General features: G+C 38.8%; 1 protein-coding gene across 9 annotated transcripts in view; it reads right to left on the bottom strand.

Annotated features, from left to right (window-relative positions):
- TRDMT1 (tRNA aspartic acid methyltransferase 1) overlaps positions 1–23,922 on the bottom strand; it is a 40,782-nt gene that overhangs the window by 8,315 nt on the left and 8,545 nt on the right. The window contains exons 1-9 of one of the 9 annotated variants that reach the window (XR_012653205.1): positions 20,547–20,726; positions 12,168–12,277; positions 11,047–11,123; positions 9,495–9,566; positions 5,621–5,686; positions 4,045–4,114; positions 3,043–3,126; positions 2,174–2,544; positions 1,883–2,038 (exon numbers count right to left, since the gene is read on the bottom strand). Coding sequence is in view for 5 of the 9 variants with exons in the window: in XM_075048317.1 (XP_074904418.1) it covers positions 2,174–2,544; positions 3,043–3,126; positions 4,045–4,114; positions 5,621–5,686; positions 9,495–9,566; positions 11,047–11,123; positions 12,168–12,277; positions 20,547–20,649 (953 nt within the window). In the remaining 4 variants the exon portion in view is untranslated. Of the gene's footprint in view, positions 1–131; positions 379–745; positions 850–1,882; positions 2,039–2,173; positions 2,545–3,042; positions 3,127–4,044; positions 4,115–5,620; positions 5,687–9,494; positions 9,567–11,046; positions 11,124–12,167; positions 12,278–20,546; positions 20,727–20,820; positions 20,940–23,922 lie in introns of those variants that run through there. The other 8 variants (XR_012653206.1, XR_012653207.1, XR_012653204.1 and 5 more) reach the window with 8 other exon arrangements.

The raw sequence follows: 23,922 nt of genomic DNA, 5'->3' as shown, positions 1-23,922 counted from the left end.
GACTAACAAAAAGGTAATTTCCACAATGCTAAACAGAGTTTCTGTAACTAATACTACACTATTTTAGAAGGTATTGCTTCTCTTGTCAATAGCATATCAAGAATTTACAAATAAGTCCAGAGCGATTATACCTAAAGAAGTAGTTTTCATTTGCTCTGCCCTTTAAAATGGACAATTTCCTCTCACAACTTCAGTCACCACAAATATACTCCCAGGAGAAACCATGGTGTTCGTAGTCTCAAGGAACTCAGCAACCATTTTCCAATTGCCTAGGAGTCCAAGGTCAGAAGGGAACACAGGATCATCTGCTGTCTCTCTCACATGTCACAGGCCATTAGATTTTGCCCTCTACTCCACCAAAGCCTTTCAGAAGACATACTGGCATGACACAGGCAGAAAGGCAAAAAAACACTGATGAAATATCGGTGTTTGAGGTCCCTGAACTAGCAAAACCTGGAGAAGGCATATCTGGATTATCCTCAATACACAAACCTTGCTGGAAATACCTGAAAACCAATCAGAACCGAGGGAAATTTTTCTCCCAGTCTCAAAGCTGATGGTCAGTATGACTTCTAAGAAAGACACCAGACAGGCATCTCAGTGGAGGGATTCTCTGTACTACTTGGGAGTGCTGTTCTGCTCCATTCAGGGTTCTCTTTCCTAAATCTCATGCTTCAGAGAAACATAAAAACAGAACTCCTAGAACATGTACAGCAGAAATTTATTCTTGGCCTCAGAAACTGACCTGGATGAAGCCTGAGATGTAATTAAAATCCTTCTCTTAATGCAGAGCTGTAAATGATATGACCACATTGAGAACCATGTTGGAAACCTTCATTCCCAAAGGCTCTTAAAAAAGGGAACAAAGACAGTAAATCAGATTCCTATGTTTTGAGCCAAGAACTACCACAAATATCTGGCCTGGCTCCTTCCACATCAGCAGAAGGGCAACAGGCACGTTCCATGTCAGATTTCCCATCACTATATATAAAGACTTCATATTAACTACTCAGGAGCCTCTTTCAGTGTGATTTTGATAAACATGACCACAAACTTCCATGATGTATTCTAGTGAAACCACAAGTGGCCAATTTATTTTTGATGACACTGAAGGCATACATGACATACATAAGAGATTATTTTGGCCTAAGGTTATTTGACTCTTCTAGTTAAGAAACAGATTCCATGAGATGCCGACTCCCCCACAACTCAAAAGAGTGATGGCATAAAAGGTGTATGTCAATGAGAGCTGGGGGAAGGGCTTTCCTGTTGCACAAATTTTGAACTTTTGAAATTCTTTCTCTTCTCAGCTTTCTTATTGTTAAAAAGTTAAAATCACAGAATCTGCAGGAACTCTGTCAATCTGGCAGTCAATTTCTACTAATTAAAAAAAAAAGTTCTAATTAGCTTTGACTCATCAACTAAGTAATTTTGTTTAAACATTTCAAGAATTCCAAAGAAACAAACTAATTTGAAAAATTCACCAATATTAACATTTCCCACAAACTTCCAGGCTCCAGCTGCCATTTGCCAATACAAATGCATTCAGTGGAAAAGGTCCTGACCGGTTGTCTGCAGAGTTTCAGAATACTCACCAGCCTCTGGCAGTCAAACTTAAAATTGCAAGGTACGAATCAGAAAACTACTAGACAGAAAAGCACTGACGTTCTGCTCCATCAAATATGATTTGTAATGCAGCAACCTAACTGGTTTTATGATATATGTCCAATCCACAGCTATTCTGACCTACACAGCTGAAAAATCCAAGAAATCAATAAATGTACAGTGAGACAGTTTTAATGAGGAATGGATCTGTCAAGCATGACACTTTGTAACTTCATTGCACAATATAAAGAAATTCATTAATGAATCAGTACTATACCAGTCTACTGGAACCATATTTCCGCAGGGGTAATTAAGCTTCTGTGAAGGTCAACAACAAATGGCACTGTCTTTTGTGAATGCCTTTTTGGAGTGGGCACATGATGTTCTGCCAGACAGATTCTCATGCTGGCATTCCACTGGACCAGGAAGCATGCTATATAAGGAGATTTTTTTTCAGAGGCCTGGATTTTTTTGATGAAACAGCTCTCGTTGCTTTTACAGGACACAAGCAAAAATACACTTAAAATTTCAGAACATGATTCAGCAAGACATTTTCTTTGCAACTTACCCTTTTGTAAAGCATGTGGATCTCCGACAGGTGGGTTTAACAATGTCTAACAAGAAAGCATAGCGCAATAAGGACTTCAGTGGTAAGAAATACTGACTCATTTCTTCATTTTCCTCTTCCAAGAAGTCTTTTAGCATTTGAATAGAAGAATCATTGTCCTGATCATGTTTCCTTTCCATTTCTTTTACTGTTTCAAGCTTAAAAAGAAAGGCCCCTTTTGGTAAACTCTTCTTGCTGCTGCAATCAGGACCAATGTCTGGATCCAGATTCTTCTCTTCAGAAGACAAGAAAGAACTAGCTTCACCCACTTTGTCAATGACTTTGTCCTTGAATAAGTCTTCTAGATCCTGATCTGGAAATCTAGTCAATATCTAAAAAGAAATTGTGAGAAAAAAAATTAAAAAGCTGCACTTGACAAACAACTTGATAGCCGACTCTGTAGTGAGTAAGAATTCCTTCAGAGATACTCAGAATAAAGCAAATAACTGTTTCATGTTGTTTTCATGAAGATTTAAAAAAAATGTTGGCATCAAGATTTGCTGATCTACCAGCAATGATGTCAGAAACAACCACAAATAATTGCCTTCGCAAAAAGACCTTTCCAAGGGTGTGAAAAAGGTAGCAGAATGAATTGTTTTCTAGCCCACTATCAGCCACTGTCTCCCAACTGTTTAAAGCCACCTAAGCCACTGGCATGCATCTCAGTTCTTAGAAAACTCAGTATTCAGGCTGAAAAAGAGACAGAATTTAACTTTTCTGTTGATATCACTTATCCCACTCTCCATTCATCAAAACACACCACTAAACTGAAAATTTAACCCTCAATCTTCATGAAACAAAACAAATTCAGTTAACACTAATAGACTCACCTGACCAGGAGCTTGAAAGGAAAATGGTTCTTGGTGAAGCTTTGCAATTAGAAAATATCGCAGCCTAGAATTGGGAATGCCAAGCTGTAAGCAAAATCCACAAGCCTTTAGTCCACGTGATAAAGAGAGAAAAAAGTGGTCTATAGCATCATACAAGTTACCTGCCTTTATATACAGCAATAGAACTATGACACTCTAATATATTTTGCAACTTCAGAGATATCAGTATTACTTGATAATACCTAAACACTTATAACTTCCATACCTAGGTATTTTCAATGAAATAAGCAGACAATTATTCTTTGTACCTCATGGTTTTGACCTTGTCTGTAAATGAACAAGAATATAAACAAACTTTTATGTGAGGTAAAAAGAAAAATCAGATGCATCACAATTTCTTGGGAGAGGTACTATCTGTTTTCTAGACAAAAGCAAAGTGGTGTCTTCTTGCCTTTTTGAACAAGCAATTATAAGTTATCTAACAATGAAACAAATGCACCACAACTGGTTTTCAAGCTACCCTCTATCAGCGTCTCTCAGGTATATACAGCACTTCACTGATTCCATTTAGTCTTGCACAATTCTGAAATCTCTCTCAACTCTTTTTTCAGTTGCCAGGGAAATATGCAAACAAAGCCCCTCCTCCCACAAACACAGTCACATTTTCTGTGCTGGGAAATTCACAGGCATCAGCACTTCTGAAGCAACGAGGCTCCTGCAGGGAAAACCACCTTCCTGGTCATGGTGTAAATCCATGCCTTCTTAAAAAATATCAAATGGTAGCAAAGCAATACGGGACTAGGATCTGAAGAATAACAGCAGTATGATTATGCCAGTATACTGGTAAGAAGTCAGAAGTCACGCAAGATGACTTTCTCATTCAAGAGTATCTTCAGCTCTGGGCACAACTGTCTTTTCTAATACAATAGATCATTTTCAAACGTTCTTGGGCTGAGTGCAGTCTGAACAGTTAAATAACATTAGAGCATTTTTAGTACTCACACAGGTTGGAGACAAGAGAAATTCTTGATATTTAAATCCACATGTTGCTAGCGTTCGCAAGAGTTCATTTCTGGCAGTAAAAAGAATAAAAAAGCAATTACTCCCTAGGCCCTTTTTTATCCTAAATAAAAACACACTGAAAGCAAGACCTTAGGTACCAAGACATTCAGTGAAAGAACTGGACAGACAATTACAGTTATGAAGTCATCCATTTCTGAACTTGAGGAGACAACATATGAAGTTCAGTGTTACTGTAGCCAAAAACGACTACTACACATTCACAGGTCTCTCGCACCTACTTCGGTGCAAACACCTTCAAAAAATATCCCATCACTAGGACAGTACTTATAGTGTGTCAAAAAGGAAAATAATCAGAGGGCAAGACATTCTCTTTATTGTGAATCATAAAACAGGAGACTAAAACCACTACAAATAGCTCACTACTTCCCTCTGTTCACATACATGGCATCAGCTAAGCCTCACAAAAGGGCTAACTCAAGGGATGACAAAAATTGGTAGCTTTGATAACAACAGTGAGGTAGGACTGTACTTTATAAACAGTGGGAAAATGACTGAAATGGAAATCTTCTTAAAAAGACTTGTCTCTTCTATTCCATGCAGACTGCACTAGGCTGGAACTACACTAAAAGCATAAACTGTGACCTGTACCTGGTACTGTATGTGACACTGCACCCCAAGTGTCATATAAGAAAGCAAGTATTCTGACTGGGGTGTTTTCTGAACTACAACTTGTTCCAAACACTGGCCAGCAAGGCATAGCCTAGGGAATTGCAGGATCTATAGCAGCAGCCTGCACCTTCAGCAAAGTGTTCACGTGTTCAAAGAGGACTGCCGCACGCTTAACCAGTGAGCGCGCTGAACGTGTCTCCCAGCTGCCTGCCATATTCATTAAGGAGCATGATGTGCAGGCTGGCTGCTCTCTTGGTGCTTTAAGGAATGCTATGGAAAGATCCTACTCTATTCCAGCAAGAAATGAGAAGGAAGACCGCAACTCCCTGTCTCCTGCTTTGCCCACAAGAGAGGAGAATGCTCCTGCTGTCACTAGGTAACCTTACTGACAGCTTTCCTCTTCCACATTTCAGACAAAGATTATAAACAGTCTTCATACTACATCTCTGGAACACTTGATGTAGTGTTCCTGAATGACTGATCATCTACTATCACCAAAGGTACTGAAGAAAGCCCCTATACTGTACTGTGATCTTAACACAAGATACCACAAGCTCCTGTCATGGATAAAACCCCAAAACCTCTGAGTGCTATACCTATTGTTATTTTTCTTTGAAAATTAATATTGACTCTTTCAAAGGACACAGCATTATCAAATGAAATCAATGGAGTCAACTTGTTAAAACATATTTTATCTGCTTAGAGAAATAAATAGTTATTTAACAAGGTCCTTTCACAACCTAAGATTTTCATTCCTAAATTAAACAGTTGCTAGCTGTCCCATCTCACTGTTTTGTTAACTTAAATTTTAGGAAATAAAAATCCTGCCTTCCCCTTCTAAAGAAAAAGTAATTTATTAATAAAACCTGCATAAATTAGACTTTACCTTGCAGAAGAGGATTCAAATCCTTTAACATTTTCTAAAAGTAGGTATTTTGGAAGCTTCTGGAGCCTACAAGGAAAAAAAAAAAATCAACAAATCAGAGTAACAAGATGTAAACTACATTATATTCATCCACAGATTTGTTTAGTTATGAGAAAGATCAAAGTATTTCCACATCATGCTAGCTGTTAAAGTTTAGCATCCTTACAAAAATGTACCTCAACTTCCAAGGTTGCCTAGATCAAATCATTCCCAACTGAATTAAAAATGTGGACTGCTGGTAATTATAAAAAGCAACAAAACCTACTTATGTTCAGATGGACTGCTGTACCCCATGCATGTACTTCTGAAAATGCTTACCAATGTCATTTCCTAAAGCATAATATTATTATTGAACAGATTGATTATGTAATAGGAAGGATAATTGTCGGGGGAAAAAGATCACTATTTAGCCATGGAACAGAAAACTTTTATTTTAAAGTGCTTAAACCTGAAATCAGAGTCAAAATGTCACATCAACTTTAGCGGTAACACATCAGAACCAGTATTCATCTAATTGCTTTAAGAAATATGACATGTTTAGAGCTCAGACTACAGATACTCTTAATTTTCTATACTTAACTTTTTCATTTTGAGAGGGGTGGGGGGAGGGCAGGGGAAGGAGGTTCCTGAGGTTTAGCAAGATCAGTCCAGAGGTCTGGAAAAAGGATCATTCCAAAAACAGCATATTAAATCTCTGGAGAAAGGAACATGCCCAAACTGTGCCAGGGACCATTCTAACAATTTAGATGCATAGATGATTCAGATTCAAGTCTCTGGGAACATTCCCTGGCACTGATTAATTCTCTAGTAAGGCTTATGTAGACATAGTGTGTCTGTCACACATTGGGATCTCAGAACGGCATATAGAAACAGGATACTAATGCCACCAGACAGCAGCACCATACTTATTTAAGTCAGTAAGTGACTTTGGACTTCCACTGGTACAAATCACAGCAGAATTTGTTTTAGCATGTTCTTAACTACCATCAATTAAAGACATTCACATGAAGAACTAAAGAACTAAAGCATTTCACAAGCAATTGGAAAATGTACAAGATACTACATCAAATTTAAGAATACTAAAAATAACAGTAAAAAAAAAAAATTACTGAACTGAAAAAAGCAGAGGCAGCCAAATTCCCTGCAAAGGAATGGAGAATACACCTGTTGGTATGTTTACCCACACTCAACATCATCATCACCTAGTACGAAACTTATTTTTAAAGTAATGAATCCAGAGCATAGCCTAAAATACAAGAGCTCATAGAGGATCAACAGATCACAAGACAAGTAATCACTATACAAAGAGTATGTGTTAAGTACTTGGCAGGTATTAACATTACAAATGTGTCTGTAAAAGCAGTGCTTTGACGTCTTAGCATTAGATTTCCATGGGTTATGGCTTGGACAGGATAAACAGACAGTATCTGGACCATTTGGGTCAGACTTTGTTTGCTGGCTGGGTGCTCCAAGGATTTCCCAGGTCTTTCCAGATCTTGAAACTGGCCTTTCCTTATCTCTAATATTTGTCTTCCCAGGCTATCTTTGAGCCTCATTTCAGCAACACTTCATTATAAAAGGCTGAACATGAGGTAGGAACAGCCAAGGGATGAGAAATTATTTTATAGTTTCCATAAACTGAACGCATGCCATACAAATTTAGAATGCAAAGTGATAATTCCTATATTAAGAATTTCCCTTTTTTGGGCTGAAATACTCCATGTTCAATGTCAGGCAAACATGTCATATCCAAAAAACACACAAACACTATCTCAGTAAAACATAAATCTATTGGAACTGAGAAACTCTGCAGAAGCCACCATCTTGAACATATTACAGACTGCTTACTAAGTGCTCCCTCAAGAAACAACCTGCTCAAGGGAGATAAGGGACATCAGCAGGGTCTCATGGGGTGTTGAGATAAAGTGCCACAGTCAAGCCCAGCTCCTTTGCATCGTCATGACGAAAAACATATGTCCTACAGTGTCTGAAGTTTTGGTTTTGAGAAGGAAAAGCTTCTGCCCTTTATCCAGCGAAGCCCACAGCAACCAGGAAGCAACATTTCTATATGAATGCACAACAGTGTCCCAAAAGCAGCCAGCCTCTTAACTGTGTCTCAGTTTAATGGAAAGGAATACTGAGGTCAGGATTCCCTTAAAGATAAGTAAGGTACTATTATTCTGACAAATTATGAACTTACACACTATCTGCCATTTTTAATTTATAATTTTGAAAGGTCAGTCTGGAGGACTGAGTTACATTCCTTGTTCCAGAAAAGACATCCTTTGCAACTTTTGGAAACTCACATTATCTCCCTATTTTTGTGTCTCTGCTAGAAGCGGGTTACTAATAATAATCTTGCTTTTTACCTATTAATTGCCTAACTTACAAGGCTACAGAATCTCTATTGTGTTCTGTGTTCTCTGCCACCGACTTCTTAGGTGATGCCAGCCAAGCCACTCAGCCCTTCTGTGCCTGTGTTCTCTATCTGCTCATGACAAGGGCAAAGAGGTAGTCCCATTTAATGCTGCCGGCTGCAAAGAAGTTGTTTCTGGAAGGATGAAGACCCTTTTCTCCCAGTGTTAACAGCAGTTTGAAAGAAAGGCTGCTGTTGGTACTGGTTTCCTTCTGTGCAGAAAGCATTCGTTAAAAAACCAAACCAAACCAAAAAAAACCCGAAGACCCAACCAACCAAAAAACCCCAAACAAACAAACAAACAAAAAAGGGACAGCCAAACCTCCCTTCATCCTCCTCCAATTCTGAGAGCAAGATTAACCAATGAAGGAACATGTAGAGAACAGTTGTCCCAGTCTCCAGCAGAAGCAGGACTGCCAGAAACAGTAAGCATCTGGTGGACTGTAATTGATGCAAATTCTCAGGCTCATGCCAATTGGTGCCCAATGGACATCTCAATTCAGAAGCAGAGATTTCTGCTGGATAATCTCCCTAAGCAACTGCTTGCTCCACTTCCCCAGGAAGGGTTCTTAGTGCTGTGCATCTCTTCCCCAAAAAGACTACAAGCATTACTTGCAGCAGATTTTAACACTCTCAGTAAGAACAATTTAGGCAGCAAAGCCCACTTTGTTTGGATTTACTTTTTCAAAATTTAAGGCATAAATAATACAAATAATTACAGCTATTTTATTACGAACTGGGGTCTGACCAGGCAAAAATGACAGATCAACACAAAGACAATGCAGTGCTATCTGAATTCTTTAGTATTACTACTCAAAACAAGAGATTGTACTACAAACCAAAAATACACAATCTGCCCCAAGATATGTAGAAGCAGCACCAGGAAGACAGAATAGACACTTTAAGAAAGAATGGAAGGGGACGGAAGATGTATTGTATTGTGCAGTCAATAACATATTTAAACAAACTTTCAAATGTTACCTATTCAAAAGGTGACTAAATGTTGAATCAAAGCTTGTTTAACCCGGCATTTCAAACAATTTTCATGTTTCCACAATGCCCATTAGCAAATCATTATATTACCTACTCCCACTTCTACATAAAGTCAGTGCAAGTTTGATGCTGAACTGAAGATAACTCAATTTTCTTCATTTATGATAGAGCCACAGTTTAAACAGACACACAATAAAAAGAAAACCAAACCATGAAAGCATATACAGTAACTATGAGATGATAATGGCATTACTAAAATACAAGTATTTCTAAGTTACATATGATCATGTGAAAACGAACAAGTAATACAACACAATACTAGTAGTACCCCTGTAAAAAATCATAGATGACTTGTCCCACTGAAATATAAAAGACCTCCTTAGTTACAACAAAGGCGTAAGAACTGAGGTAGAAGTTCATTTATACCTTGGAAGAATATCAAGGATATAGAGAAAGCTCTTTGTCCGTGGATCAGATACATCACCTTGCAGGCCAAGTCTAAGAAAGAATAAAGAAACAACTGTATATTACTTGGAGCAGTCTGACATTTACATTTTCTATAGAATGCTGACACTTTTTGCTTTGAGTTTCAAAAAGGGATTCTACGAAAGCATTGTGTACAGACATAAGGACCTGCTCACAGAGGCAGTGTCCTAAGAAATGCTCTGAGGAATGATAGTTTGCCTCTGGAATCCATCAGCTCACAGCAAGGTTAAAATTGAAGCATTCAGTAATGAAATCCACTCCCTAGTCTGCAAAGCGTTTAGCATTCTGGTCCTGTCCAGCAAATCCCTTGAACATACTTGGCTCTGAAAGAACAAAAAAACCCCACTGGGTTCCTGGGAATAGCCTGCTATTTTACATTGAATATATTAAATTATTTCTATGAATTAAAGCCTCAGTGCTCACCATTTAGCAGGATTGAGCCCTATGCAAATAACTTTGTAACCAATTTTGCAACATTAAACTGGACAGCTCATGTAGGTTATAAAAATGATAACACAATATAATGATTCCAGGCCTGTGTTCCCCTAACTTGTACTTGTATTAGCTCTTAAAAAAGAATAAAGCCTTGGTAGAAGAGCTTTAGTGTGTCTCTAAATTAATTAGTCATACACAGGTTTTTTCTTTTCACCTTATTATTAAAAAAAAAATTTTTTTTTTCTAAGGAATGATTGCTATATACATCATAGATTTGCACAAATACATTTTTATAGACCAGCACCCTTCTAATCTTAGACCATTCAATAACATATACTTTCTCACACAGGCAGTTTCATCACCATCAACAGACTTTTTCATGAAGCTGCTACTTTGCATTATGTACAGTTACTAGAATCTTACCTCCACTGGTCACTGCTGTCAAACGATATGAATTTGAAACTAATTGACAAATAACATCTCAGTAAATTCAGTTCTTAATCAGCAAGACATTTCTCTATATCATCCACAAAATCATTTCAAAGCCATTATCCTCCTAGTCTTGGCTAAAATAGAAACATTCCTCAGAATAAACTATTTGTGTGCGTGTGCAATTTTCAAAGTACAAACAAAACCAGATTACACTCTCAGTCTCAGGCAGAAGTGAGAAATTCCAAACCTCCTCCTTTTCCTGAGTTGCCTCAGGAAAAGATTAGATTGATATTTAAAGGGAAAGGAACCACCTCTAAACAGCAAAATCTTTGAATTTCACTATTGGAGGAACAATACAGTATGCAAAATAGGTGCTGTAAGAAGCTTACTTAATTTAAATTGAATTATAATATATATTATAAGAAATGTGATCAATTATTAAGATTGAAATTGCTACATTTCTTTCACTTCAGTATATATCACAGTGAACAGAGCTACAATATTTTTGCTTAAGAAGAGAAAGATACACAGATGAACCACACATAGTGTCACTTTTGAGAACATTTCTCCTTTAACTTTACATACTGTAATAACTGCACTTTTCTCCAAAGTGTGCTATATCTACCTTGTAAATGGCTGACAGGGAGGACTCATCAAAATCATATCAAAAGATAATCTGTCGAATTCTTTCAGTGTTATGCCCTGAATAAGGAAAAAAAAAGAAGAATGTTGAGCGTTGTAAACTGTATGAAAGTCAAGTCATCTTTCAGATCAAACTACCCCTCTTACTTCCACTATATGCTTCACCTAGCAAAAAACTACCTAATTGCTCATTTGACCTCATAATTTCAATCTTTTCTACCTTGGCAAACCATACAATGCACATATGCATTAATTGCTTTAAATACAAATCAAAACCACTAATGACATTAGCATCTATACATAATCATGAGGTTTTTATCTACTCATTCTTTCAGAAGAGGCGTGTAGTTGTTCTTTCCGTAGATCACATCAAAATACTGACTAGTTATTTCTCCCCATCCCTCCTCCAAATAAAGTATCCCTATTCAGATATGAAGTCTTTGTACATCAAAACTTTGTACTTAAGCTGGTGTCTTAAAGCAAATTCAGTATCTTTTACTGTCATGTTGTAAAACTGTAAAAGAAGATTAAGTATGCTGTAATTTCTACCTAAATCCAGGCAAAACAACACACCTACTTTGCCCCTCAATTATTAAAACAGAATACAATTTTACCTAGTTGTTCTTCAAATAATTTGGAAAAAGGACAGAATCCCTGAAACATTTGATCTGTTGAGCCCACAAAAAAATGCCAGACTGTCCCATCCAGTATATTTTCTTGTGTTCTACTGAGCTCAACTATAACTACAAAATGAAGGCATGCCTCCAAGTAATTTAATTAAATTCTTTCAAAATACATGAAAATATTTTTTTAATCTAAAAATATTTTTTTGTCATTCCTTTATTGGTGGTAAGCATTCCTCTTGACATTCACATAACCTTTCTTGATGCAGCCATCAAGACTTTCAGGAAAAGACTGCAGTGTGAGTATCCCTCTAACTTCAACAAGCAACCATAGCATAAGAAATCGAAGTTATTGTAAAACTGCTATATGCATAACAACATAAATTAAATCTTTTTGTTTCTCTTGTTACTAATAAGGACAGTAAAGACAACTTACTTCTAGAAGTGCCAGACTAGAGTAAGAGAGACATTCATTACTCACCTCAATTGTCTTTGCCCATAATGGTGTGCTGGGAAAGTTGTGCTTATAAACTTCATTGGCAAGAGTGTTCACATCAACAGCAGCAACAACTTCTGCAGACGTGCAGCTCTCTAAAATTAAAAAAAGAATTTGAAAACTGTAGCTTCTCTTTACTACTCTTGGAAAAAATGCATTTGTTCAGTTGTGTCACAGCTATGCTCAAAAATAAAAGGGAAATTACATGATCAAACTTTGATGTGTTGCCTTTAAAACTTTATATGAAAAATATACCATGTTTCTAATTGTATGGCCAGTACTTGCCCTCCTTATATATCCAAAAATGGAAGCTAATTGCATACAATTTGTGGAGTCACACACAAACTCCAAACAGGGCACATCTCTACAACGTTCCCACCTGCACTCAGCTGGTCTCTGTGGCCACCAAGTTCCTCAGCTATAGGAACAGATCCTGAGTCAACCCGCCGAGCCCCCCTGCCACTGCCTGAGCCTTTCTAGCCACTGACAACTTTCAGGAAATAAATGTGTTATTTTAGAAGTATACTACTACTCATTGTGAAAAACTGGCACCAATAAATATGTTCGAGGTATGTCTACTCTTGCAATAAATATTTAAGAAGTTGCCTGAAAAACATTTATGTTTATATTCCAATAAAACCTTGGGCCTTGAACACAGCTGCTGCCTCCTTTGAGTTCAAGGTCCCCAAAATACCAAATGCTTTGAAGGACAACATTTGGCAGCTCCTCTTCTCTTGATATCAAAGGAAGTACTTCTGGACACTTAAAGGTGTTATTGAAAAGAAGAGATCACAGTGTAACAAATCTACTGACAGCTAAATCCTGAAAAAAAATACACTTAAAAGAATGTAAATAATCAATGGTTAATTTATAGAGTAATAGAATAATACATTCTACAGAAGCCAAAGACATAAAAAGAACAGTGTTTAAACCACTGCTCATCACGTCACACTATTTATTATTACTAACTACAATACCTTCACTGAGGCTTTTTATCCGCAAAGATAGGCTGTGGTCACTGTTATAGCCACAGGCAGAAAACAGTGACCATATGTCCCAATATACACAACCAGTTTCAACCACCAGGAAATTTACATTATGATCACCATTACAAAGCCCCAGAGGAAACAGGGTATTTAAAAAAATCTTTTGTAAACCAAAAGAAACAAGGCAAATAGCCACATGCCTTTGAGTAGTCTCACAACATGCTCAAGTAACACATTGACAAATGACTTTTTGAGACATCTTATGAATTACTGCTAGTCGGCTAATTATTTACAGTTTGAGAGGATGAAAAACTAACTATGATATCCCCAGTGGATTTAATTTTGAGTGATGCAGTTATCAGCCATCTACTATCTTTCAGGTTTTCAAAGCCATCTTAGTCAAAACTAAGATGAAAAGAAATCTGGGTATTGGAAAGGCTGTAGCAAACATTTTAACAAAGGCCAGCCTGGTTCTCCTGGGTTTACTTGGTACACAGTAAGAACAGGAGTTTCACAAGAAAAAGATTTAGAGAGAGCTGCCCATTAAGGGTCAGCCTACAAATCATTATTTGCAGTTACTGTCTTGACATTTTGACCATCAATTGTAACTAAAGTATTTAATACAGGTGTATCCAGGAGGACAACTGAATGACTACACCTCAGATTACAGAACAGGTATGTTAACACTGACATCTAGCGTGAAAAGAACGTCACCTTAGCAGGCTGACTGTCCCAATTTACAAGCATATTCAAAACTCAATACTTTCATCTTCCTTAAACAAAGCTGTAACACCTAAGTAATAGGAACAGACTTCAAGTACTGTTTAAGAGAATGCTTTTCTCATTTATTCTTTCAGTTCTTAGAACATGTTGTCCTGACAAGCTGATCCTTAGGGTGACTTCCAGGCACTCCAGAAGAAAAAAATAAAAACACTAAAAAAAAAAATCAATAACTCAAATTATTATCTAAATTAACATATAGTTTAAAAATGACAATTGGAAAGGCAGGCAGCGTGCTTTCTCTCACAACTCATGATTCAGACACTCACCCGTTTTACTAACATCAATTCAATCTCTCCCCGCGTACATACATGAGAAAAGAAGTACTTGGGATTTGCATCAAGGGACTTCACAGGCCGAAATACCGAAAGAGAGGACATAGCTAACAGTAATTTATTGAATCCCCCTGTGATACAATGTTCAGTCTAAATCAGAGATGTTAATCTGCATGGAAAAGGGACAGGAACTTTTCCTGAGCTATTCCACCCGACATCCTCTCTTTCCAATTCAAAGACCTGATAATTTTTTCAAAGCTTCTCCTCCTTTTCACTCAAAAGCTGTGGCTCACTTGGGAGTTCCTGTTACAGAACAGACTCCCTCTAAAAGCTGATTAAGCGTATTTGTGTGGAAATACCCTGGAAACGCATGAAGGAACTCGAGCAGACAAGCAGATCTCACACATCCAACCTAACAAAGAAAAGCTTGTGTAAATTTCAAACAATGTGAAAATGAAACATTTTTAAAGAACTTCTCCTCCTGAAATTTAAATAACTTTGATGTCAAACTGTGATATTCCATTTTGCTATAGCAATTATATTTATTACTTGAAAATGACTGTAGGAATGTATCACAAAAAAGACAGAAAGCAGAATGCAAAAAAAAAACATAATCAAGACTGTATTTAACTATCCTCATTGACAAAAGGCACAAAAGCAACTCAGGAATATGAAAATGCCCCTGAATTGCTGACTTAGTGAGATGTTAAATCAACTCCCCAAAATATATAGAGGAACTTCAATACAGAAACAGACACAGCTCTGGAGAATTTTTTTTTTGCCCCCAAAGAAGTACGTCCAATTTTCAAAAAACAGCCATTTAATAGAATTACAGCTATGCAGAGAATAATTTCATTTTATGCAGACTAAAGAAAAATAATACACATTTTCTAAGTGAAACTAAGTAGCTGTTGGAATACTTGATTTGCAATACTCCTCAACACCACAGTTTTTGAACTGAGACTTCCAATTTCTGAATGAGATGTTGTAGCTCAAAAGGAAGCCACAAACATGATGGGGAAATTACTGAGGGAGGTCTTATGGCTTATTTTTAGGCAGACTATAATAGTCTCATTTGGCTGAAAGCAGGTGAACTCAAATTTAGGAATTCTATTAGGAAAGTACTGATTTTGCACTTGAGTCTTAAAACCTCTAGCATCCACACAGCAGAAACTCTTTAACTGTTATTTAAATTGCCTAAAGAGACAGCAATCAAACTTTGGGTCCCTATTCTCTATTTTGCTGTACTAGCAATCGTCACTTGAGTGAAAGGGATGCTGCTGTAATGATTGGAAGGTGTGGCATATGAAACAAAGGAAGATGGGATGTGTGCAATAGCTTCTGATTTGGAAAAAACAAACCCAAAGCATGTCATCTTCAAACACTGAAAATAAAGTTTCTGACATTACAATATCTGTCCTTTTCCTCTTCAGAATCGATTCCTTTGTCATGTGTTTCTAGCAGACCTAAAATTAACATAGATCTGTTTATATTCACCACTGTACTTTTGTAATAGAATCATCAATGTCAGCAGAGCACATGAAATACATGGTGTTACACCAAGGGCAGAGCCTGGCAGATCTCAGCATATTGGAAAATCAGAGCCAGAACAATTATCTATTCTAACAGGTATATGGAAACAGATGGAAAAGGGAAGATTAGTCACATGTTTTGTCAGTCCTGTTTCCTTTTAAAACAGAGAGCAAAGATTTAATTTAGGCGTCGTCAGCTCTTGGCTAAAATGATTAGGCTGAACTGTCCATGGCTACAGTCAACAGGACTATCAGTAAACTTGATACTTGCTTCCTGCAGGATACTTAGTAACTTTTTTCACTGCTCTATTTGTACAGGATTTGTGCATGTTCAGCCTTACAAACCTTGCAAATTTACATTATAGCACAACTGGCACCATCCTGTGCTATGAAGAGCTATATTTTAGAGAAGTAATACATGAAAGTGAGTTTAGGTTTGAAAATTTGCTCAAACTGGCAATATTTTTTTTTGCCTTGTGCTCAATCCTAAAGCTGCTTGCCAGTTTTGTCTCCTTTGTGTCTCCTCCTGAGATAGCTATGCTTAGTGTAATTACGCACACCAGTGTATTATGCTGTGCAATTCACAGAGATAATCAAATAAAATGAATAAACAGAGATGACAGAGTACAAGAGACTCAAATTCTTAGTCTGTAAAATTGGAATATAACAATTGCAGAGGAAAAATATCACCAACTTTAGCGCTGCAAAAATCACTTTTCTTTTTTTTTTTTAAATGTCCTTTCACTTTTCATGCACGAAGCCTTTTTTCAGTAACCTGGCAGATTACAAATGCTTGTGGCAGAGACCTGGAACCCATTTTTCATGGGAAAACTGCCTAAATTAATAAACCAGTTTAAGTTTGTTTTGGTTGGGAATGAGGAAGAGTAGGCTGTTTGTTTGATGGAAAGTTACTAAGGAAATGAATTTGTAGCCATAGATTTTCTAAAAATAAAACACTTTTTCACTGCAGAAACTCTGCACCTTATATATAAGGAATACATTCACACACACACATATATATATGAAGTATCATAGGTTTAGACATACATGATCTAAACATCAATCTTTATAAATCTCGCAAAGTTTGGAGCATAGGGCAGGAAGAAAGAAACGCAATCCCATCCCTTAGCTTACTCAATCTTTCAAGAGTGTGAATATGAACAGACTTGCTGACTTCTGACCTTAATCAAGCTCAACTTTCTAAATCACATCTTTTTGCATGCCTTTGCTGTTAAACTTAAAATACTATTATACAGCATTCAAAATCTAAAACTAGAAATTCTGCATATGCTGAATTATCTATAGCTAAAGAAACAACACAGAGCTAGGCAATCTCCAAAATTTTTCTTTTTCAGTTTTGGACTGAAATCTAAATTCAGGAACAGCCTTCTTTTCACTGTCAAAAAGAACCTGATTCAACTATGTAACTATGTACTAATAACTTCTACGTACTGTTAATAGACAAACACTTATGAGAGAGTATAAACTTCGGTGAATTTATTAAAACTCAATTATTTCTTACTGTAGGCAAGGACAACCTCAAAACCAATTGCATACTACTTGGTGCCAAATGCATTCTACTTTTAATGACAGCTGCCAAAACAATGAGCATCCTCATCCAGTAACACCAAGTATATGCCATCCTAAAACTAAGTTTATGAAAGATCACAGCCAAAAAGGCTTCCAGGTAGAAAAGGCAGTGTCAGATTTCCTGGAAAATACCTATTTGCCAATTGAAAACATTGGCAATTTCACAGAAAAGTAGAAAGTTGGACCAGCTCTCCTAAACACAGCTGGCCACAAAACTGGCTCCATAACACAGCCAGGAACCAACACTGAGCCAGAACTTGCCAGGACTGCAGAATCCCTTTTGTAGAACAAGTAGCTTTCCTGGGGTGCTGCCACTGAAGTATTTCATGCTCTCTCTCTTCTACATGTTTCTATTATTTTTCTTGGCTGTATAGATCCACTAGAAACCAAGAAAATAAAGTATTATACGTAATCTTCATCTCTCATGTATCTGGTTTATGAAAGCACTGGCAAAATGGAAGGCTTGCTTTCAAGCTTCTTATTTATACAGAAGAAAAACCTTCTAATATTTCTGTACTTGATTTAAATTGAAGATGCCAATCTGCCACTTGCTAAATGATATCCAAAAAACTGTATCAGAAACATTTTCAAATAACATGGTTTCATGTACACATATAGGCCTAAAACATATACGAAACCCTGTTATTATATACAAAAAGTACTTACAGAGGAACATTCACTCTTTGTTTGATTTCCACATAAAAGCAAACACTTAAATCCCCCTTGACTTTACTTTGTTCCTTTATAAATTGTATAAGAAAAATGAATCCAGATGTCTAAGAGACTTAAAAAGAGAAAACAGCAGAAAAGATCAAAATGCCTGACTCTATCAGTATTCCTGAATGTAATTCAATTCATCAAAACCAGTTTTATATAATGACTTGTCATTAAATACTCAATTCAGTGCAAATTGCACAGAACCATTTTCTTCAAATTGCCTCACTATTAGTTTTAACAACACTCAAACCAAGATTGTCATCTAGAAGTATACGGTTTGGACTTTTTCGAAGAGAACATAACGCCTATGGGCCAAGTTCTCATATGCGTCCCAGAAAAATAAGCACTGAGATTTGAAAAAAAGTTAAACCAACTGTAATGCAAATAGCATAGTATCTATACACTTTGCAAATTTCAATTGGTATTTAACAATTTAATACTATCTAGGGTAATTTACACAGATAATTTAAGTCTCCTCTTATACACAGTCCCTTCATCTGCTTTGGCTGGTATGACTACAAAAGAATCTGTGTCTCACTTCATACTCGGTAGAATTTCTTCAGTCAAATATAACCCAGAATAACAGAAATTACAACATGTACTGACACTGATGCAGTTGTTCAGCAAGTTCAGAAACAGTGAGCTTGGCAATAAAGTTACCTTTTCGGGAAATAATACAAAGGGTTTGGTTAATTCCTTCACCCTCCAAACTACACAAGATATAAATGTGATATATGCTCTCAAGCCTTCATATGCACAGTAACTATCTACTGGATACAAGTTTACAGTATTCTGATAACCTTCTAAGGCTGCATTCCCAATACTCCCATTCTTTTAAGTGTTTTGTTGTGTTGTAAAGGACACTTTCTGAGTTAGCCATCCATAGGCTATCACATCTGGCATTACAATTTATTAACTGTTGCAGAACACTACCAAACATTCACAAGACACCTATTATTACATTAAGAACAGAGTTAGATAACATTCAGTAAAGATTTGTTACATATATACACACACCAACACATGACAAATGGCTGAGTGAAGGACCATGGTGTAAGCTAAGTTTCAGGAACCAGTCCACTTTCTACCGAAATATGGAAATTGTCTATAACATGTAGATAGTTCACCATCACTTCACAAACCAGACTACTAGAAAAGTAGAGTATTACTATTACAGCTATATACACAACGTACAATGTCTAACATTCTCTCTTCATTCCACAAAGACTCCAAAATCTGCACTTCCATACAAAGATATATTTTGTTCTTAATAATCTAAGGATGTCTCTGGAAATAAGGAAAATGCATCCCTACAACAGGCAGGCAGGATTATTTACAGTAACAATGTAGGTATATATTTCGGTATGTCACGTATTTTTACATATTATATATATGTAAAACATACATACACATTCAGGTAGAAATTAGAAAAAATGTTGCACTGCCAACTGTGACTGTTTTAAGTCAATGAACAACACTAAATGGATTCTACTCTGTAAGCATAACCTTTTAATATTACTCAGTTCACTGGAAAACTAACAAGATAAGTTTTCACCTGATTTTTTAATGAAAATGCTCTCTGTTGTAAACAGAAGGGCTACTAATGCTTATGAAGGGTGAAGTATTTGAAGGATTGTAGGTACAATTAAAATTATTATGGTGATTCTTTTAAATGACGCATTTTTTCGTTGAAGCCTGTACTTCGAAGTAACAAGGCCCAAGGTACTTTACAAAGGAGATCAATAGAACTAGCTCAATTATTTATTTGGGGAAGCCAAGTCACAGAGTCTACAAAACTTGCTGAAGGTCACCCAGGCCATGCTTTAATACAGCAAATTCAGCTCCAGAGTTCCTTGTAGATCAAAAGCTAACCAGGGCACATGGTCTAGCATGAATTCTCTATACCAGTTTTCATATTTAGAAAATGTTATACCAGTCTCATATATGGATCACGTATCAGCTATTCATCTAACTATGCGCCATGAAAACCAAGTCTGCGTCCACGCCTATGGGATACCCTGGCTAATTTGCCCGAGTATCATCCTGTGCGTCTGCATGATCCTGATCCCATCTGCAGCAGTGGTTTGTCAGTACAAGACAGAGCACGTATTAACAAAGACAAAATCACAGCCTTCCCGGGAGCAGCTGCCCAGGCCAAAGCAGGACCACGGATCCATAATTTCCATCCTAGCATGCTCCAGGGTACCTGGTGCCACCCAGCAGGCCGCGAATGCTTTCGGGCACTGCTCAGTTTACAGCCACAGGCCCCCAGTGCGAACATGCCGCTAGCCAAAACTCAGCTGCCAATGCCTAGTGCTGCCAATCACCCCCAGGCAGTCCCTGACAGCAGGCCCGTGAGACAGCCACCTCCCCCGGCTCCCTTTAACACCAACCCCGCCGCTATAAGGTCACTCTCCTGTCACTGCACCGCGGCAGATTGTGTGTCCGGGACTTGGGATGAGGGGACCCCCTCCCACTCCATACCTTCCTTCCACACGGTGCTTGTGCAAGATGAGGGGGAGCGGCGCGACACGCCCGGCCGGGGAAGGGGCTGCGGGAGGAGAGGGGCCATCTTAACCCGCCCCATGGAGAAGATGGCGCCCTCCACAGCCTCCCCTCAGGGGTCGGGGTCCCACCAAGAAGATGGCGCCCTAGGAGGTGGGGGTGGGCGAGGAGGCGGGCGGGCGGGCGCACGGCAGAGCCGCGGCGGCAGCGAGCACCGAGGGACGCGCTGGCGGCGGCAGCCGCTCGCCGGTACCTTTCAGGGCCTGGTGCATCCCCCCGATGCCACTGTAAAGCTCCAGCACCCGCAGCGGCGCCATTTTCCGGCGCCCGGCGCAGCACTCCCGGCGGCCTCCCCGAGCGCCGCCCGCCCGTTCCGCCGCTCTTTCGTTCCCACCTGCCCGCCGCCCGCTCTCCGCCCTCTTCCCCAGCGCCCGCAGCTCCCTGCACAGCCGCGGAGCAGCGGCTCAATTTGGCGTTGCTAATTGCTCACTAAACCCCAAAGCGGGCTTAGGCCCTGGAGGACGAAGCCACCCGCTGGCATGACTGGTTCTGCTGCCCCTCAGGCCGACGTGGGGCCAAGGCAGACGTGGGGCTGATACTGGCTGGCAGCTCTGCACCCTCCTGGGATTGGGGGCTCAGGAGAAGGCCCTTCTCCCTGCCATCAGTCCCTGTGGTCAACGTCTCCTCACAGGGGCAGCAACGAAATCCCCAACTCCATCGCCCTTCCTCAGGCCCTGCTGTGCCACCGCAGGGTGTCCAGTGCTTGCCGGGGAGGTGGAGGCCAAGCCTGGCCGTTAGTGTCAGGGCAGCAGGGAAGGGCAGGCCGGAGGCCGAAATTAGTTTGGGTGGCTTGCACCTGGCCAGGGCACAGGGAGAGAAGAGGGATGCAGGGCGGCAAAAGGAGCTTATCCCTGTGCGGGGGTGCGCGTGCTGGCCTGCTCTCCGGCCGGGCAGCTGATGTGAATGGCCCTCGACAGTTTTATGGGCCTAAGCATTTCATGATTTCAGCGTGCAGTGATGTTTTTGAGAAGTCATTTCAAAGCCCGCACCACTGGTGGAACAGGAAGGAAGGAAATAACTGATGAAACTGTTCTAATTTGCCCCAATACTACGAAATTGCTGTTGCTAAATTGAAGAGGCAACTTAAAGACATTGTTGCCCATGAAAAGTAGTTTGTTTTCAAAACAAAAGTTAGACAGACACTGTAATGAGGGTTACCCACCATATACAAATAGACGCTCACCTATGCCTCAGTTTGCAGATTTAGATTTTAAAGTGAAGATGAAACATTAAAAAAAAACACCTCAGCATGTTTCTCTAATAACTTCTTGAGTTAATCATATTTTTGTGGAGCCTCTTAGAAACCTGGCAAAAACAAGGTAGATTTGAGGAATATCTATTTTTCCTTAGAAGCTGCCTCATACAGCCTGTCATAGCTCCTACCTCTTGCCTTTCAGTGGAGGAAGAATTTTTAGCTGAAACTGAAGGGCAAAAAAGAGAGAGATCTGCTGCCTTTCAATGTACTTCTCCAGAATATGGGACGCATCAACTGCAGAAAACAGTGGAATTAGAAACAAAATTTCAAAGTAAGAATATTGGTCCTTGCCAGCTTTTTCAAAACAGTTCTGTCATTCACCTGTGGATCTTCATCATCAGAGTCTGGGGCTGCTGCTTTCTATGTCAGCCATGGATGTAAGCAGGTGACTAAAACAAGAAGTCCAGGGTCTACTTTAGAATTTCTGAAAGGAAGTGAGGCAGGTTGCCTGCACAGATGGCTGGCTGATGAGAACTGAGAAAGGTGGGTGAATCACATGGCATAACAAAAGCAGGAATGTGCCAGCTGGAGAAAACAGTCATGGGACAAAGACGGTGAAGGCTGTGAAGAAGAGGGTTCAAGATGATGAAGGTGGCTACAAAGAGCAGGGCTGTTATCAGCTACAAAGACACACTTCAGTAGAACCCCTTCAAAATACAGATGCAAGGTGAAGGTAAAGAAAAAGGCAGCTTTTAGACTACTGAAATTAGTAAAGCTGATGAATGAGTCTGAGCTCCTTGTGTTACTATTTCAGCAACATCACAGCAATGCTAGATACTGTGATAAGCGGGAGCTGTAGGCAGCTGGGAGCAGTTCGTTTACTTGGAGCTGCCCAGTACCTGGAGCAATTAAAGCTACAGAGGAGCAATATTTCCTTATATCAGACAGGGAGACAGCTGAGCCATATTTTTCCTCTCCCTTCCCTGACTCCAAGGTATTCTTGCCATTCACGCATGGGAAAGAAAGGTGGAGTCTGATGGAGAAAGCAGAGATGTCTTTGCTATACTGGTGGCAGTAGGACATTCCCTGCTCAGGGGAAATTCTCCACCTCCTCCACCAGTGTAGTAAACTGGAGAATCTGATCAACACACCTCTGCTCTAGCAACAAGGAAACTAATTAACTAGGTTGGGATTTTATTGGCTGCTTCTTGCAAAGAATCAGAAACATCAAAATTTCCCTAGTGCTCATTTTTAAACAACTGCCAGTAGTCAGTTTTATAATTCTGTATAACTGTGTCTGCCCTAACCTGGTTCTCGTTATTAATTGACAGCTGCGAAAAGGACCAAAATGAAAACAGGGAATCTGGAAACAGTTACTTTTAGTGCTCTTCCCTTTATAAATGTAAAGTCAGCATAATAATAACAACCATACTTTTTGGATCCGACCTTACATAACAGTATTTAAGTTATGCTGCTTATTTCGGAGACTGGGGCAATGGCCGGGAAGTGCCGAGATCCATGGCCACTCATATCTTCTTCATTACAGAAAAGCTGAATGATTGCAGAGAGAGGATGAGCCCTGTGAAAGCAATTGTTCATGCTTCACTCAGAATATCTTGCTAACACATGCTGCCACTGCCATGGGGCAGGGTAAACAGTTGCTCACTCTTTGTCTTGTGACCCCAAAGCAGCCACATGTCTGCAAAATTTCCCAACTAGATCTCTCTGACTTACTGAAATTGGGATATTGTGACAGCTCCTTCTTTGTCTGCTCCGTGCATATAGGATGGATAGGATTCCTGTAAATCTCAGTGAACATTTAATATGATTAACAGAGGATATTAATAACAGAGTTGAAGTCCAATGTCCACTTCTGGACTCTTCAACATTTTTTAGGACACAGGTATGGGCTGTTTCATATATCAGTTATGGCTCAACAATATAGCTGGCTTTAAATAACAATTGATAGGCTTTTCTAAAAAGATGTTAATTTATTCTAAATAAGCACATCTATAGAACTATGATAATGCATTGATGAAGCAGCTATTTTCTTAACTCTAATATATTTATAGTAAAATATATTTTAAGCAAACTGATCAT

This window comes from Buteo buteo, chromosome 2 (assembly GCF_964188355.1).
Source record: "Buteo buteo chromosome 2, bButBut1.hap1.1, whole genome shotgun sequence".
In the NCBI taxonomy this organism is placed as follows: domain Eukaryota; kingdom Metazoa; phylum Chordata; class Aves; order Accipitriformes; family Accipitridae; genus Buteo; species Buteo buteo.
Note: the sequence above shows the minus strand (reverse complement) of the source record. Positions and strands in the feature narration are given on the sequence as shown.